General features: G+C 47.1%; 2 protein-coding genes across 2 annotated transcripts in view; one reads left to right on the plus strand and one right to left on the minus strand.

Moving 5' to 3' along the window:
• The window catches only part of Ankmy2 (ankyrin repeat and MYND domain containing 2), a 51,840-nt gene extending 44,042 nt beyond the window's left edge, over nt 1-7,798 (minus strand). The window contains exon 1 of the mRNA XM_057783254.1: nt 7,485-7,798. Within this exon, the coding sequence (XP_057639237.1) occupies nt 7,485-7,551 (67 nt within the window). The 5' untranslated portion in view covers nt 7,552-7,798. The remainder of the gene's footprint in view (nt 1-7,484) is intronic.
• Nucleotides 7,799-8,105: 307 nt separating this feature from the next.
• Bzw2 (basic leucine zipper and W2 domains 2) overlaps nt 8,106-15,556 on the plus strand; it is a 48,439-nt gene continuing 40,988 nt past the window's right edge. The window contains exon 1 of the mRNA XM_057783156.1: nt 8,106-8,241. The gene's annotated coding sequence lies outside the window, so the exon portion shown is untranslated. The remainder of the gene's footprint in view (nt 8,242-15,556) is intronic.

Genomic DNA, 15,556 nt, shown 5'->3' on the forward strand with positions numbered 1-15,556 from the left:
AAAGGGCTGTTAGACTAGGCTCGTCAGTTAGGGCGCTAAGACACAAGCACCCAGTCACATCCTGCTTGCTTCATAAGAATTTCTCCAGAGAAGCAGTTTCATACAAACTCACACGGTTTCATCTAGGTTTTACTTTCATTGACCTTAAATGATATTACCTTGGCCACATTTTCTCTTTGGCAGTCCTACTATAACCGCTCGGCATAGGAGTTAATGCCGAGGCAAACCCTAAAGAAGATCTAATCCAATTCACCACTCCGAACTGACAATCTCATCTGTGTTGTGCTTAGAACTCAAGATACAGCTGGTATTGTATCATCTGTCTGAACTGGGTCTTGTTCACGAGGGCCGGTTTTTAAGAGAAGGCCTGGTTTGGAAACCTCTGGTCAGTATTCAGTCTCCCATGCTGTAAAAGATTGCATTCAAATCTGAAGTCAGTCCTCTGCAAATCTGCAAACCAGCTGGAGTTGGGTCAGCATGATCAGGTTTTCCAGTTTTGTGTGCAGCATGACAGAAAGTGGCTGCAGAAGAGACTGTCAACATTATCGACATTAACCTATGACAGCCACTCGCTCTGCCCAATAATTTCCAGGCCTGACTGGAAGAGAACAATGAAACTGAATGTCCTCAGAGTGTGAGGATGAGCTATGCCTCCCCTCTAAAGGGAGATCAAAGGCAGGAGCACCCCAACTGAGGAAGAGGAAAAGTGGGGTGCAGACCGAACACCAGCGTTCTTCTTTCCCACGATAGGATTTGTAGGCAGGTCCCCTGAGGGCTCCTCACCAGTGCAGGAGAAGCAGAGATGCCACTGGGTGTGTTGGGAAAATGTCAACAGAATGATCTACATGACCCTGGAGTGTGACAGCCGCTATTTCTGTAAATGCTCTGTTTGCTTTTACTTCCCCTGAGGGCAGTTGGTATCACTGGCTGAGTGGCTAAGGAAAAGGAGACATTTGTTGCAGTACATGCAAGCCAATCTGACCCAGTTGGTGAGCTGCAGGCACAGAGAGACCCTATCTCAAAGGAGGTGGACAATGTTCCTGATAAGGTCACCCAAAGCTGTCCCTGCACATGTGCACACACCCAAGAGGAAGACACTCTGGAGCCTGTCGATGGCTTCTACTTTCAACTTCAGCCCAGCCTGTAGCTTCCGACCAGGGACTTTCTCAAACAGGCTCAAGAAGATGGAAGATAAAAGTCCCTCACCCCATGTGCACTGGGGAAGGTGCTCCAGTAGACTCCCACGGAAGTCAGTTTCTTCCTGGTCAGGATATGATCGTGGAGTAAAAGAGAACACTATAGGAACTGGAAGCATCTCAGAGCCGGGCACATGTTAAGGACAGGATGGGTCTCAGTAGAGAACAGGCTTCTAATCCTACAAAATGTTTGCCCAGTGGCCAACAGCCTACAGAGATAGTAGGCAAGCAGTACAGCACAAGGCGGGGAGAATATTTTCTCCTGCTAAACTCCCACTCAGTAGGTTTAAGACTTTATTTACAACACCAGAGACTCCCCCATCCCTGCCACACCACACACACACACACACACACACACACACACACACACACACACACATACACAGAGCAGTTCTCCAGCAGACATCCGTGAGATGTCTTCCTCAGGTTTGACGACACACAGGACTCAAGGAAACACCAATCTCGCATTTTCCTGTTAGTTATAAAAGGTGTGGATCAGTGGTCACACCTGTGGGTCTCGATTCCTTGGGGGGTGTAATGACCCCTTCACAGGGGTCAGATACCCTCTATATCAGATATTTACATTATGATTCATAACAGCAGCAAAATTACAGTTATGAAGGAATAATGAAAACACTTTCATGGTTGGGGTCACCACAACATGAGGAACTGTATTAAGGGGTTGCAGCCTTGGGAAGGTTCCAAACCACTGGTCTAGATGACTAAAACATGGTATATGGGAGGAGGCATAGAACCCTCTTTGGACAGCCCATCTTCCAGCAATCTGAACACTTTCTCCACATGGTATTTCAGAAATATTTTTGAGGCTTTGATGCATAGATATGATCAATTATTAGCTCGGTCTTCCGCCCCTCTCCCGCTCCTGAAGTGGATGAGAACAAGGAGAAGCTGGAAGTTCCAAGCTTGTAATTATGGCTTGGTTTTCCCAAAGACCAATCCATGTTGTAGAGCTTTCTAAGAGCCTGCAGAACAGCAACTAATAGACAGGGACATGCCTGTCACCTAGGAAATGCCAAGAGATATCAGAATAAAAGACGTACCCAAAACTCCTGTCACTCTAGAGGGAGGAGAGGGCTTTAAGAACTGTGTGCCAGGAAACGAGGGCAGAGAACAAATATGTATTATATCCCACCCATGCAGACACATACATGTACACATACGGATTTATGCAATCTCTTACATCAGCTTTTTGAGATGCAGGGAGCGGGATGAAAAAAGTCTACAAAGCGCTTGAGCTTCTGCGGAATGAAATAGAGGAGGGGGCTACTCCAAAGGGAAATATATGTCTAAAATGACTTTTAATTTGGTGGTGCCAATCTACTGACACACAGGGGAAACTCCGGAACAAGCCAAACATCAGAGACATGAAACACGTGGCTCATGCAGAATTCATGCTCCTACTTATTCCTCACCCTCCACAGGGGCCTCGCAAATGATGTCCTGCAACTGGGTTGTTAAAAACTGGGAAAGAGATGTGTTCTATCTAATTTAGCAAACATAGTAGGAGAGGCAACCCTGTGAAAAGTACTCGGATTGGACTGGATCAGCCTTCGTGCAGACAAAAATCAATGGAAGCTAGTAATGCTTTGCTCGTGCCGAGAGCTCCTGCTGCCTTCATTAGAACGGGACTGATCAGTTTTACCTAGATAAACCACACTGGCTAACAAGGGACGCTAAGCGTGGCATCCTCCTTGTCGCCACCTTCTACCATCAATGACACTTTCAGGGCTACTTTTAAACTCAAGCAGACCAAGCCCTAACTCTCCTAACAGTACACAAAACTCCCAGAGAATTCTGAGGAAGGCTCGGGCTTGCCTTAATACGGACACACTGGAAGCCTTCAGTGTTCTTTATGCCTTTTCTCCATTTTATGTGGGTGAGTTTTGTGACCTGCATTTTTGTCTGTGCAGCACATGCCTGTCTAGTACCCACAGAGTCCAGAGGAGAGCATCCGATCCCATGGGCCTGGAGGTAGAGGTGACTGTGAGCCAGCATGTGGATGCTGGGAATGGAACCTGGGCTTCTGTGGAAGAGCAGCCAGTGTTGTTAACTGCTGAGCCACCTTTCCAGCCCCCACATGCTCTTCTTATTTTACATTCAGGGCAATTATTATTATTTTGAGGTCCTAGTCAACATATGTGGGGCAAGAGCTCTACCCCATGGCTATGCCTTAGGTATGTATAGATTTGAATAACTATTTAGTAGATGTCAAAAGATACAGTTTGAAAAATATATTTAGCCAGGCAGTGGTGGCACACACCTTTAATCCCAACACTCAGCAGGCAGAGGCAGGAGGACTTCTGAGTTCAAGGCCATCTTGGTCTATAGGGAGTGAGTTCCAGAATAGCCAGGGCTACACAGAGAAACACTGTCTCAAAGAAAAAAATATATTTATGTGTTAATGCATGTATGTATGTGTATCACAAACCTGCTTGGTGTCGTAGAGGCCAGAAGATGGCACTAGATCCCCTGGACCTGGAGTTACAGACGCTTGTGAAACAAGTGGGGACAGAACCCAGGTCCACAAGCACAATAAGTGCTCTTAACCACTGACCCACCACCCCAGACCACCAAAATGGATACGTGACAGCGTCTACATCCAATTAAACACTGGATGCTTATAACATGCTATGATGTTTATATATAACATGCTATAATGCTTATCTATAAATTATGTGGAGCTATCTCAAACACCTTAATTGTATGATGTATGAGGAGAGTGCATGCACATACATATGAAGTTTAATCCTAATTAATCTTATTAAATAAAAACCTAAATAAATAAAAAGCAGGAGTCAGATATCAGGGTGGAAGCTGAAAGATCAGTGAGGCAGAGCAGCCAGCCACCAGAGACTTCTTACCTCTACGAAATCTCAGACAAAACTGGGCTGCGGGGGGGGGGGGAGGGGGGGATCCTGTCTCTACAAAACCTCAGACTGAATGGGCAGCAATCCCATGTCCACCCGCCTTACATTCCAGCATCCACCTTGCTAGTGCTGGGATTAAAGGCATGTGTAGCATGATTAATAAAATCCCAGAGACAGATATCAGGCTTCAACCTGAAAGTCAGAAATGCAAAATAGCCAGCCACTGGCTCTTACCTGTACCTCAGTCCAAAATGACAATTCTGTCTCCAGGAATTGTAGGAATGAGACTGTGTCTGAGAGCTGTCCCCTCCTGTCTTACATTCCTCTCTAGGCCTGGGATTAAAGGCGTGCACCACTACCACCTGGTTTCTGTGGCAAACTAGTCTGTCTACTGGGATTAAAGGTGTGTGTCACCACTGCCTGGTCTGTAAGGCTGACCAGTGAGGCTGTTTTACTCTCTGATCTTTAGGCAAGCTTTATTTATTAAAATACAAATAAACTATCACTATAGGTGTGAGCCTTCTACATGCTGGGATCAAAGGTCTGAGTCTCCCATAGGATAAAAAGCATGAGATCCCAAGTGCTGGAATTAAAGGTGTGTGCTACCACTGGCCTCTATGATTAACTAGTGGCTAGCTCTACCCTCTGAACTCCAAGCAAGCTTTAGTTGTCAGAACATACACAACACACATGTGTGGAGGTCAGAGGACACGCAGGGAGACCACAGTTCACCTCCATCTTTATGTGGTTTCCAGGAACCAAACTCAGGGTGTCTAGTCTGCTCAGAAAGAATTTTATCACTAGTGCCCTAACCCTTAAAGAAAACAGATATAGATATAAACTGATATCATCAGATATAAAAATGTTTATACTTGGACAACTGGAGGCTGGAAAGTCAGCCCACAGTTAGGAGTACACACTGCACTTGCTGAAGACTGGAGTTCAGTTCCCAGCACCCACAAAATCCACATCTGGTGGCTCACAGCCCCCTGTAACTCCAGCTCCAGAGGATCTGAGACCATCTGGCCTGCAAAATACCTGCACTCTACAGCATACACACACACCATGTCTTTAAAATGTATTTTTTTTAATCAAGACACTTCTACTATCTCTGCTATTGCATGCACTCTGAAATAGTATATTTCTGCATGGTTCCTTAAGGTTCTCCCTCTGCAGTTTCCTTCTCGATGAAGGGGAAATATTTCCCCAAACCACAGGCAGCAGGGTGTGGTTGACATGTTACATGTACTAACTCACTTCATCCTTACAACAGTGTATGAGGTAGGGATTAGTACACCAGCAGAACTTGCCATTTCCAGAAGGCCACAGACCAGGAAACAATGGTGGTGGTGTTAGGATCTGGACTGCCATGGTGTCCTACTTAGCTTTCGATTGCTGTGATAAAACAAAGCAATTCAGGGAGGGAGGAACACTCCGTCCAGGCAGGAACCTGGAGGCAGGAGCTGATACAGAAGCCATGGAGGGGAGCTGCTTGCTTGCTTGCTTGCTCCCAACGGCTCACACTGCTTTCTTGTAAAACCCAGGACCAATTGCTCAAAGGTGGCACTGGCCCCAGTGGGCTGGATCCTCCCATATCAATCATTAATCCAGAAAATGCTGGCACAGACTTGTAACCTGTTGGTTACAATTTTCTCAATTGAAGTTCCTCTTCCTAGACAGTTCTAGCTTGTGTCAAATGGACAAAAACAAACAAACAACGAACAAAAACTCTAAGCCAGACACATAGTTAATGAACATTTCATGATGCTTCCTGATGATTTCAGAAAAACAAAGCACAAACCTTTAGCTCTTGTACATTAAATGTGCAAGTACATGTCACGTGCTCACTAAAATCTCCTTGATTCTGCACTCGCTGGCTTGGAGAAATTACACCAGTGAACACCGGCATCTGTGTTCTTGAGCATGAGGTGGCCCAAGAAGACAAGTGGCTCGCACACTGTTTCTGTTGGAGGCAGCCTTTAAAGAAACCCTTTCACACCTCTGAGCACATCCGAGAACTTTCACCTCCTTCAGACCATATTTTCTCCAGCTGCTCACCGGTTTTCACTTTCAAGTGAACATGTGATACCTTTGGCCTGTTTAAAACCAGAATTAACATCCCTGGTGGATTATGCACTCTGTCCTCTTTTATTTTTGGTGGGCACAGTACCCGGCACGTAGCTGGGGTTCCTGTTCACTCAACTAAATCCCAGAAACGCAGAGACGGCACAGGAAGCCAGAAGTCATTTGAGAATCATGCAGTTCACAGAATGAAAATCCAACCCCAGAGCTCGGAGATTTCCGGCAAATATCGATTACCCTGAAAATCTAGTCATGACTGATTTACATGCGAGATCAGTTCCTAATCACCTGTCGAGTTCAAACACAATAGTTTTCTCTTTTCATTCTCTTCTTAGAAAGAATGCATTGGCCTTACTCTCTGTGGTTCTGGATTGGATTTGGCTACGTAAACTGTAAACCCAGGAGCCCCGTGTTACAAATGTCCGGCTTCTCTGCCTTTCGAGGTCATATGTTTAATTCTTGAACTTAAAGTGTGCGCGTTAGTCACGTCTGCAGCCCCCTCATCTCAGCAAAGTGACAGTGCACGTGATCAGCCGATGACACCTGACAGGTAACGGAATGCGGCTGGGAACTTGTCTAGGACGTCCACTCGGAGACGAGTGGGGGAAACAAGGCTTCTGGTTGGCCTAGGTGGCTTCCTTCCTATAAGCAGCACGGCGGAGGCGGGACTCGAATCCACGAAGTAAAAGGGAAAGCAAGCGCCAAGAAGCACGACAACAGATCTCAAACGTGCAGCACCCGACCAACGGCGGCAGTGAACATCTTGCCCACCTCCTGGCTTTTCCTGCAGGTTCCTGCACCGGCCCGGGCTACAGAGGCCCTGGATGCAGAAAGCTCAAGGCGGCACATTCAGACCGAGATCTGTGCCCTTATAAAGAACCCTTCTAGCTGAGAGCTCCCTCCACCCCCAGCAGGGGCGGGGATCCACAAGGGATCCAGATCCTTCGGCCTCCGGAAGTCGAAAGGGCCCTTTAGACAACCCGCCCGAGAGCCTAGAATTTCCAGGCCACTGTGGTCTTGACTGACTGTGGCAAGCATGCATACGCGGAGACAAGCGCCTTACAGCCGCGCGTTACAGTCCCAGAGGGGTAGTGGCAGTCTATCCAATTCCAAAAAGCTGATTTAGAGATCTAAGCCTCGATCTGATTGCGGCAATGCTTCTGCCTCCTACATTCCCCTCCCCTGTGCATACGGCCCCCAGCTTTCTTTTCCGGATCGCAAGTGGTCCAAGATCCCCCGGGCCTTGAGCGCGCCCCCAAGCTCCTCCACACCCCGCGACCAGGTGCACAGCACCGGGGTACTAGCCCTGCACCCGTACCTTTCCCGATCACTTCCAGCAGTTCCTTTTCTTCCTGGGTCAGCTCGCCTTTCTTTATGTGACCCATCGTTCCCGCCAGCTTGAAGCTTATTCTATTCCTTTGCTACGGTTTTTAAAAGCGAAAGATGTGTGTGTGCGTCGTGGAAGTCCTCCACAGCCAGGCAACTCGAGGCCGGGGCAGCAGCCCAGCGCAGAGGCGCTCGCCAGGGTCCAGCGGCTGAGGGGCTGGCGGGTGCGGCGAGCTCGGGCGAGCCGGGCAGGCGCTCTCCGCAAGCACCGCCCCCGCGCCTCATTGGCCCGGCCGGGAGGACGAGCTGCAAGCGCAGCAAGAGACTCCAATTGGAGCAGCTCACGAGGTCCAAACCAAAAGGAGACATCCGGAGGGGGGTTCAATTTATTGCCTAGGTTTCCTACCCCCAGGCTGACCTATTAAGAAGTACTGGAACACAGTGTTCCTTGAACTCTCCATCAGGTACCTCTCCGCCTGGCAGTGGCTTTCTGTAGGGATGCGCAGTGGCATCGGGATGCCGCTAGACACGCTAGACACGCTGCCCCTAGAGTGATGCAGTTCGGGCGAGGGGCGGGGCCTGGGCGGGGCCGGGACGGGAGGCGGAGCTAAACCGGGTTCCGTGTGTCTGTGTCAATGTGTCTGTCCTTCACTCCTCCATTGTCTGCCTCAGCCGCCGCCACCTCCATTGCTGCTGCAGGATCCGCCGCAGCCACCGGTCTCGCGCGTCGTCGCTCCCTCCTTGGACAGGTAAGAGGTGGCCAGGTGGGGTGGCGGGAGCCTAGGGGTGGAAAGAGTGGAAGCCTCCTCCCGGCCAGGGGCTGCCACCGGGCTGGAGCCTGGAGGAAACATGTGCCTCCTGGGGCGGTTGCCTTCCTCTTGGTAGAGAAGCCCCCGCGTCGCGCCATCATCCCTGCACGTAGCGTGTATCGGTGCCCCGCGAGGAAGACCCCAGACCTCTCTACGTTTGACCGCCCCAGGAGCCCCGGGGACCGCGGGCGAGCCGCGAGCTGGCCACGCGGTGGAAGTGGCGGGTGCACATGGTCTCGTGCGTGGCGATCCCCAGGGAGGCCCGCGCCAGCGAGGTGAGCTTGTGATGGGGAGAGAGGCTCGGAGAAGATAATTTTCTTTTTGCTAACCTCGGCCTCCCCACTACTTGTCTGTCATATCTCTGGGCCTCTGGAAGCCGCAGAACCTGGACCTGTGGTGTTCCTTAAGGATATGCAGAAACAAATTACGCTTGCACTAATACTTCGTTGGGGTGTGGGCTATCTTTGCTGTGAGAGAGTTGCCTGTCTTTGTAACTCAGGTTTGGCGATTTATGGAACTAGGGAGGGGAGGGTGGAGAGGGCGGGGATTAAAATTGGTGTTGCTGTCTATATATAGCCTTAGATTAGCTTCTTAATCCAGCCTTCATTCAACTGTGGTGTGGAGCCTGGAGCTTCCACCGTAGGTGGATAATGGGTGAATAAAGTGTATGCCTTTCTGTGGTACAGATGCAAGACATGCTTGCTAAAATATGCAATCATTCCCCCCGAGATGCGTATATGTAGCGTTTTACAACGTCAATCACAGCTTCTTCAGAAATGACTCTTAGTTTTCCTGTTGTTTCTCTACAGACTAACATTGATGTTTCCCTCAAGACCCAACTGTGCTAGGGAGAAATACTTGAGTAATTAATTACGTGGGTGGTTTTTATTCAGCATCCCCAGTACCACTCTTTCTTTCCACAGTACCATTTATAAAGTGAAATGCCTTTTCCTCTGGCTCTCCAACCTTCATTTGGCTCAAAGAATACACTCAGGCTTAAATCTAGGAATGATGTTCACTATGCCCTGCCTTTAACCAAAATATTTTCTAAACTCCAGCTGCCTACCCGCCCCCCAAAGCCCCCAAAGACACATAGAGCTCTGGCTTGGGGTGGGAGGAGCAGATTCTCACATGAAAAATGGTTGGTAATTATTCATCTCAATGTATAACAAAGAAACTTTTGTTTGGTGATGCTCTCAAAATGATGTAGCTGTCCCAACAAGCAATAGGGCTTCTGAGACTGACCACTGCTGGGTAGCACTCACACTGGGGCTATGCCATAAAAATGGATTTGCCACAGGAGCCCACATACCTAAGAAAATGCCTGAGAGTAACCCCACCATGTGACTGCATATCATATCAGCAGATGCATAGACAGGATTGGGCTCTTAGCTGCCAGTATTTCCATCTCTCGTGCCAAATCTGGGCCATGGTTACTTGAAGGTCACACTGTTTGTCTCACTGGGGTTGTCAGTTCCTCGAGGATAGCCACATCAGATGTGTTTGTGCGGTGCTGTGGCACCTGGTGGGTATTTAGTCTTCTCAATGCGTGTCTTTAAATTAATTAAGTTGGTGATATTTAAGGACAAAGAAAAACATCCATCTAAAAGAGGTCCAGATAAATCCTGTGTTCAGCTGGAATTTTGGTAACAGATACCTAATGGAGAGTGTTCAGAGGGGTGTAAGAAAGCACTGTACAATAGAAATAGTTTATTGAAAAGTGTTCTCATCAAAGAAGTCTGCTGATAATGAAATAACTGTTCATTTTGACTAATTCTGCCCATGCTCTGCAAAGGATTATTTTAATCACTTTCCAGGAATTAGCCAGTACTATCTCCATTTATGAAAATAAGAACAGAAGCTAAAAGAGGTTAATTTAGCTACAGCCCCACCGTTAGGAAATAGGGAATCTGGCATTAGCTCCTTCTTGATCTGTCTTTAAATCCTTTTGTAGGGTGTGGTGGTGCACACCTCTAATCTCAGCACCCAGGAGGCAGAGGCAGGCAGATCTTTCTAGCTCCAGGCCAGCCAGAATTACATAGTAAGATCCTGTCTCAAAGGTTAAAAAATAAAATAAACATATAGCAAAACTGAATGATTAAAAAAAAGAAAGAAAGATAGGAAGAAAGAAAGAAAGGAAGGACATGACTGTTCCTAGGTATGGTGGAGGAGAAAGGTTGTGCAGCTAAAAGGAAGAGTAGAGGCAGGGGCATCTGGGAGAGTCCAGAGTGGACGTGTCCTTGAGCCAGGTCAAGAGAGGGGGAGGGGAAAGATGGGAGAGGATAAGAACCAGGTGCAGCAGCCAGGAGTTCAAAAGGTAAAAGAGAAGCCGGGCGGTGGAGGCGCACGCCTTTAATCCCAGCACTCGGGAGGCAGAGGCAGGTGAATCTCTATGAGTTCGAGACCAGCCTGGTCTACAAGAGCTAGTTCCAGGACAGGCTCCAAAGCCACAGAGAAACCCTGTCTCGAAAAACCAAAAAAAAAAAAAGAGAGAGAGAGAGAGAGACTAGTAACCAAAATGGCTTCATTGTTTAGGGAAGAATTCTAAGTAGAGGGCAGGTTCTGTCAGCCACACCCTGTAACTGGTAGGGACTGAGGGATGCTGGGAGAACCTGGCCACCAGGTTCTCAGCCATTTGTCCCTTTACCCTGGCTCTTCTCCGTGTGCTTGGTGGAACGTGGGGAAGTGCATATCCTCTGACGAGCTGTTTTGTGTGACGTTCATGAGATCCTATCTGCCAGAGGTCCAGTTCTTTTTTTCACCTCTGTCTGGTGCCTTCTCCTTTACCCAAGCCTTCCTGAGATATGTGTGTGTCTATTCCACAGGGTTTTTTTTTTAATGGAAGCATAGTAGCACACTTTTTTTTTTTTACATAATGGAGTGTGTGTATGAGAGAGACTCCTATTTCGTCTTCACCTTTGTAAACATAGTAATCTCTGAAATGTCGTGCCTGTCCTGTCACCTCTTACACTACTTGCGTCCTTGGTGTCTGCTGTGATTCCCAAGCTTTGCCTCCCTCCCCACCTGCCTATTTCAAGGCACCCTCAGCTGAGTAAGCACCAAGCACAGTCCTCCTTTCACCTGCCAATGAGGGAGGCTCCAAGTGGCTCCCAGCAGGCATTTCCAGTCGACCAGCTCCTCCTACTCGGCCCTAAGGTCACCATACTGCTGGTTCCCTAACTGCCAGTAATTCCCACCCCTTGTTTCTTTCTCCTTTCTTTTCCTGGAATCCTTTGTCTGGGTCATCCATTCCCTTCTCCTTCTCCATGGGAATTTTTCTTCTTTCAATTTGTAAGTCTTTTTCTTCAGCTGGAATGTGTATCTTTCACCTCGCTCAGTAAGGGAAGTACAGACCCTTAGACAGTGACAGGGACATACAATCTTTGCAAAGGCGTGGCACTGACAGATGACATGGTTACTGCCATTGTTGGCAACCTCTAATGGGTCTGTATTGTGGGAACCAGCCAGCACCCTCAATCCACCCCTCCAATTAGCACCGTTTTCTAGGTGTGTATTCCATGTGAAAACGATAAGATTTTAGCCAATGCCTTCTCCTCCCATCCTATAACCACATTGCATAATTGTTTGGATCTCTTTTTTTTCTTGATGGTAACGTTGCTGGGTCAGCTCTCTCTGTTTATGAACACATAACCCTGTACCTTGCTGCTAGTAGATGCTCACGACACGCTGAGCTGAATTCATTTGATCTCAAAGTTATTTTAGGTGAATTTGTTTACTTAGTTTACTAATCCTTCCTGGCAGTGTGAAATGGCACTAAACACACATAGCCATAACCAAGGGCAGGCGGCCTTGGGCTTCTTGACACTTGGCACTACCAGCTAAGGAAAAAGCTTCTCACAAATTTAGCATGCCATTCTCCGTTCCCTGTCCAAGCCCTGGGTCTTTCACTCTCTGTTTAAAGATAATACTTTGGGGGGGGAGGGGGGCGGCACTGACAACAAGTTTTCAGTATTTTACCTGAGAGGCAGAGTTTCCCCCTGGTTGTTTGGCTTCTTGAATTTACACTAGGTACCATCCTGATTGGCTGGAAACTTGAGCCTATTAAGCAGTTTTGACTTTTCTGACCAGAATAGTATGCTTCTGTTTTCAAAAGATTGCTTATCATCCAGAGATCCGTTTGGAACTATTTGAGAAGGAAATGGTGTGCCTTTTGCTGCAGCATAACCATGGCTAGAGGCTGGGACTGACTGGAAACTTGGAAGACAAAACTGACGGCCTTGTCATTGGTTGAAGCTGTTTGACTAACTTCATTCACTAGCCTTCCTACTTTTGACGATGTTGGAGCATCAAATCCTGAAAAGTACATTTGGGAGTATGAGAGTCCCTAAGACAAGACACTGCCCCCCCCCCCAACCATGAGATGTAATATGAACACTCAATGTTTAAGTTATGCAGTTCTTCCCTGGAGTGCTCAGACGGCCACACCTAGTTCTGCAGGGGACTAAACCATCACATTCCTTAGTAACTTCAGCACAAGTGTAAGGAAGAAGAGCTGACTCCTTCCTTGGCTCACAGGAATGAATATCTTACTGGCAGTTGGCTGCTGTCCCTTTTAAATCATTTGTAGACAAGTCTAAAGGAAGACACATAGTTTATCTGAGGAAAAAATCAAGAGGCTAACCAAGTGGAGATATAGGTGTTCTTCTTCAGTCTTGGAAGGCAACTCAGAAGTCATTCCCAAAAAAGGAGTGCCAGAACCCTCATGCCTGTAGGCTTTGGTAGGACTGGCGTGGAGGACGGGTGTCTGCCCAGGCTCTCACGCATGCTTCACTGAGTTCCTACGTGAGCACCTACTTTTTGACTCCTGGAACTTTATATCGTGTGTGCCTCAGTGTTGACAATTTTCCTGGCAGTTGGGGGCTCTTAGCAAGTATACTGAATTGGACCCCCCCTGTATTGTCACAAGAAAAGGTTTCTCTTTTATTAATTGGAGCTATTGAGTATTATTTTAACATCACTTTCCTAGCTTTGCTTGAAGGGATTTTAGAAAGCATTTAATTAACACGGACTCTAGCTATACGAGGAAGCTGGGGACAGCTGTACCTCTCAATCTTAGCTCTCTCCGGAGTCTGTTTATTGGGGACAGATCTCTTCAGCAAGTGTCTTTGGGGAGGTTAGGTGCCAAGTGGAATGATTTGGCCTGTTCTAAATTTGGCATGTGTTGAGTGAAGAGTGCCAGAAATGCTCAGATGGTCCTGTTTGTAAGCTATCTACTATGAATATCAAACTTAAGGTGGACCACTGAATGACCCTTAAGGTAGAAAATCAAACTTAAGGTGGACCACTGAATGACCCTTAAGGTGGAAAATCAAACTTAAGGTGGACCACTGAATGACAGATACAGTGCTGTTGTGGATTTTCCTGATTTTCAGTGTTAGCTATTTTCTTTGATTTTTGTTTGTTTATGTCAGTGACAAGGAACCATATAATGATGGAGCTAGTAATGCCCCACTTTAATATCAAGGAGAGAATAACCACTTGGCTACCTTTAATTCTTTTAAGTCTGTAATGTTACATTTAATGGGAATAGAATAATCCATTTGTGTAAATAGAAAATTACACTTTTCCCTTCTTTCCAAATGATTTTTATCTTAGAGGAGAACTTTTTTGTTTGTTTGGTTGGTTTCTGAGACGGAGTATCTCTATGTATCCTTTCTATCCTGGAACTCACAGACATCCACCTGCCTCTGCTGGGTTTATAGGTGTGAACTGTCACACCCGTCCTAGAGGAGGGCATTTTAAAGAGGCAGGTGTTAGATGGCACTGTCATTTAGGAAGCCTAAAGAACGGCCCTGAGTGGAGAACTGCAAGTGTCCAGCTCTGTCAGCATTCCTGCAGGGCTGACACTCATGGCGTAGTCTGCTGTCGTCCTATGCTTACAAAAACAATTAGTGCTTTAACCTGTGAAGTTTCCTAGAACTCTGGTGATTTCTAAGCGGGAGGCGGCGAGCATGGCCTATATTTTCCTAAGAAGACAAGGTAATAGAATAGGACTTTTATGAACAGGAAAGAGAGCCTCAAGTTTAATGGTGCCAAGGAAACTGCTGGCTTAAGGAAAAGGATGTCACATGATATGCTTGGGAGTATGAAGATTATTTTCATTCAGTTTGAGCCTCTGCAGGAAATAGTTGAAAAATTGGATCCCATAACATCACAGAAATCATGGGCCCATAAATTTCCCAATAAAGAGGCAGTGTGGTTAGGTACTTTCCCTAAAGATACATGCTTATTTTCCTTACTAAAAGTCTATAGAGAATTGTCATTTTGGTGGTAACCTGCTAATTTAATGTACCCAAGAGCTGATATTAGACTCAAATTAATATTTGTGTACTACTCTATCTAATTCTAAAAGTATAAAGTCTGTGAGACAAAACTTGTACCTTTCGTCACGAGGTGGCTCTTGGGCCAGTGTCCTGGATAGAGAGTGGACTTGTCCCGTCTTTGCCAACTCTAGAGGAGCCAGAGTCTGTACTGAATCACCAATGCTAATGTGAAATACGTGGCCTCCTTTGTGTGGGTTGAGGCCTTGGAGCTTTATCTAAGGGGCAGTTGAGAGCCTGGGTTTAGAGCCAAAGTATCCTCTCCTTGTGGTGTTAATCATGAGTTAAAAAGTTAGAGAGAGAACAAAAATCCACCCCGCTATTCAAACACTAATCGGCACAGCGGCAGCTCAAGTGAACGATAAGGGGTGTTTTGATACATTAGCTGTCAGGAGGGCCTCCGCTCGGCCAGTGCCAGCTTTATGTCATAAATAGGGACAGAGCTGCACCTGCTGGCAAGTGAACACTGGGAAACTTGTCTGCTCTGGCCCCTCTGCCCCGCAGACCTGGCATACTAGATAAACACATGAATGATTGGCCTGTGGCTGCACCACTCTGACGTAGGAGATGGGGAAGGGAAGATCTCTGTAGGAGATAGAGCTCTGACCTGTGTACAAGGCTCTGGGTCCTGCCCCTCACACTGCTCAGAAGAAGAGTGTTTGAGTTTGTACCGCTGTGCTGATTTCTGTCTTGTTGACACTTCTTTGGAGACTGGAGAGATGGCTCAGCAATTAAGAGCACTTGCCCCTGTGCAGGGCCCCATCTCGGTTTCCAACACGCACGTGTGACTCCATTTGCACAGGGTTCAGCCTCCTCTTCTGATCTCCCTGGGCACCAGGCCTGCTTGTGCTGCCCATACACACTTGTAGGCAGAACATTCACACACACTTAAAAGAAGTAAAAAAGAAATTTTA

This window comes from Chionomys nivalis, chromosome 10, assembly GCF_950005125.1.
Source record: "Chionomys nivalis chromosome 10, mChiNiv1.1, whole genome shotgun sequence".
NCBI classification, from domain to species: Eukaryota; Metazoa; Chordata; class Mammalia; order Rodentia; family Cricetidae; genus Chionomys; species Chionomys nivalis.